The 2,937-nt window shown below is 41.2% G+C and overlaps 1 protein-coding gene across 1 annotated transcript in view; it reads left to right on the top strand.

Annotated features, from left to right (window-relative positions):
• The window catches only part of LOC107592669 (Down syndrome cell adhesion molecule-like protein 1 homolog), a 135,739-nt gene that overhangs the window by 70,390 nt on the left and 62,412 nt on the right, over positions 1-2,937 (top strand). Inside the window, exons 7-9 of the mRNA XM_016282209.1 lie at positions 1,397-1,678; positions 1,920-2,039; positions 2,137-2,313. Of these exons, the coding sequence (XP_016137695.1) occupies positions 1,397-1,678; positions 1,920-2,039; positions 2,137-2,313 (579 nt within the window). The remainder of the gene's footprint in view (positions 1-1,396; positions 1,679-1,919; positions 2,040-2,136; positions 2,314-2,937) is intronic.

Raw genomic sequence — 2,937 nt, 5'->3', positions numbered from 1 at the left:
TATACACACACGCACACACAATCTGATTTCTGTTGTTTTTTTATTTTAATTATTTTTTAATGGTTTTCATTTTGTTTAATTTTTTTCATTAATTATAATAACCTTAGTAAGTTAAGCTCTTTTTTAACTGTTCATATGCCAAACAATTACTTGAGGTGTCCACAATATATATATATATATATATACACACACGCACACACAATCTGATTTCTGTTGTTTTTTTATTTTAATTATTTTTTAATGGTTTTCATTTTGTTTAATTTTTTTCATTAATTATAATAACCTTAGTAAGTTAAGCTCTTTTTTAACTGTTCATATGCCAAACAATTACTTGAGGTGTCCACAAAAAATTTGAAAATTCGACAAAAGGCTTGGCGCAAATTGTTTTAGTGTGAAAATTGCAAATACTTTATTTTTTAATGTCATTTAGTAACATTGGATTTGGTGTGAAGAGGCCACCCTGAGAGGATTTTTGGACTTGAGCCTAGTCAGCAGGGTATCTTGATTTTATGGAGGATTTCCAAAAAAAGCAACCCTCCATTTGAGGTTTGGCATTTCTTGAAAACATGCTTCTTTAATAAAAAAGATGCCCACTGTACAATACTTACTTAATCTTTTAAATTTCTTCTGAAAAGAAAAGCGTAGTAGTTTATTGTGGCATAATGGGTGTGTTTTGGTAAAGGGAGTGCGTGTTGCCTTCAAACGAGTGTATATTTAAGCTGTAGGCGGGTGGTGAAGGTTGAGGATGGTCTTGCCCCTCCACTGGCACAAAGACCCTGAGAGAAAGCACACCAGATAATAGCCTCTGATTAACAAGATTACAGGCCTTCTGCAGCATTACAACCATTCATCAATTACCCAGTTTACTTAGCATGTGTATGTGTGTGTGGGGGGGGTATTTTCAGTATGTTAAATGTAAATGAATGGGAGGTTACTCTGATGTTGCGTTTTGAATCTTCACTATGCGTGTCCATACAAGGGGCTACAGCTCCTGGTACAAAGACAGCGAGGTCTAGTGTGTGCATTTGTGTGCATGCGTGTGTGTATGTGTGTTACTGGTACAACAGAACACTGACTCCAGTGTGAAGTCAGTATAGTGTGCTGCTTGTCTTGTCATGTCTCTGATTTAATTAGCTGAATTTTAACGAGCCCCAGATTAAATCCCCCAGATGTCTCCGATGGAGCCCCCCCACCTCTGTTTCCATGGCAATGCCATTATTCCCCCTGCCAATTGGGCTCTAATTAGAGCAGCTATTATGGGCTGGAGGGGTGGGATGCGTGTGAGCATGTATGTGCATGTGCATTTTTGGAGGGTGATGGGGGTCAGTATTACATTGCACACCATGAAGCATCTGAATTTTGATACTGAAGATATCATGCTATTTTCCTCCATCAGTTCCTCCCCTCATCCAGCCCTTTGACTTCCCTCCTACCTCCATCGGTAAGCTGATGTACATAGCTTGTGTGGTGTCCTCCGGAGACATGCCAATCCGGATCACCTGGAGGAAGGACGGGCAGGAGATCGTGTCAGGAACATCAGGAGTCACCATCGAAACCAAGGAGTTCATGAGCTCCCTTCAGATCTCTAAAGTTTCATTGCAGCACAATGGAAACTACACCTGTATTGCCAGCAACGATGCAGCAACTGTCAGTTCAGAGAGACAACTCATAGTAACAGGTGAGCAAGAGAGCAAAGGTTATAAGGCAATATATTGGGATGGGATGGGATGGGATGCTCAGCATTTTACCAATTAGATCCATTTTCTGAAGCAGATTTACTTAACTTAGGTTCGGGGGATAGGGTTGAGACTGTGTTTGTTTGACCAAATGTTGTAATAGGACCAAAAAAACATGTCTTTCTTGGCAAACCACTTTATTGGTATCTCCTCTCCTGAAACTCTATATGTTCCTCATTGTAGTTCCCCCTGGTTTTCGGGTTCAGCCTAATAACCAAGATGGGATCTACGGCAAGTCAGAAGTTCTGAACTGCTCTGTGGAAGGGTACCCTCCTCCCAAAGTTGTCTGGAAGCATGCCAAAGGTAATATCTCTTTTTCACTACATGTCCGAATCAATTTCAAGTTTTCATGAGCAGATGATGAGCCACAACCAACACTGTCTTCATCTTGATTCTGAAGGTATAGGGAACCCCCAGCAATACCATCCAGTTCCATTGACAGGTCGCATCCAGATCTTGTCCAATGGTTCTCTGCTGATCCGCCATGTTTTAGAGGAAGACCGGGGATACTACCTGTGTCAGGCCAGCAACGGAGTGGGGTCCGACATCAGCAAGAGCATGATGCTCACTGTTAAAAGTATGTCAGGCTCTCATGTACATCTGTGCTCATGAAAGGAACCCCGGGTATTAAAACTTGTATGACTTAATATAACGTAAATGATGTCTTTTACTGAAATATGTGACCCTGGTCCACAAAACCAGTCTTAAGTCGCTGGGGTATATTTGTAGCAATAGCCAAAAATACTTTGTATGGGTCAAAAAACGAGTGAAATCTATGCTGAGAAACTCGTTCAGTGGCTGTGGCGTCATGACAAGCGTAGGCATGTTTACAACCTGCCAAGATGGCATCTAGCATTTCTTGCCTCTGCTGTTTGTTATTAGTTATTTTAGTAGCTGTGGTCTACTAAAAGTCTCAAAGGCATCAGGGCTAAAAGTGGTGAGAACAAAGACTCAGGACTTTAGGAAGTTTTATTCGTCCACAGGCATCTTCCCATTCTTTTCTCCTCTTCTTAGGACTACGTAGGAAAGCAGTGAAGACTTAGCATTGCTTCTCTTGTTGCTCTTCGACTAACAATTACAACCAAAAGCCACATAAGGTGGTATCGTATCAGTATTTTATATTCCGAGTTGTGTTGTGGTAAAAATAGCAACCATTTGACATCATCGAAATAATGCCCTCCCCCCCCCCCCCCCCCCCCAC

This window comes from Sinocyclocheilus grahami, unplaced genomic scaffold (assembly GCF_001515645.1).
Source record: "Sinocyclocheilus grahami isolate Dianchi unplaced genomic scaffold, SAMN03320097.WGS_v1.1 scaffold156.1, whole genome shotgun sequence".
NCBI lineage: Eukaryota > Metazoa > Chordata > Actinopteri > Cypriniformes > Cyprinidae > Sinocyclocheilus > Sinocyclocheilus grahami.
Note: the sequence above shows the minus strand (reverse complement) of the source record. Positions and strands in the feature narration are given on the sequence as shown.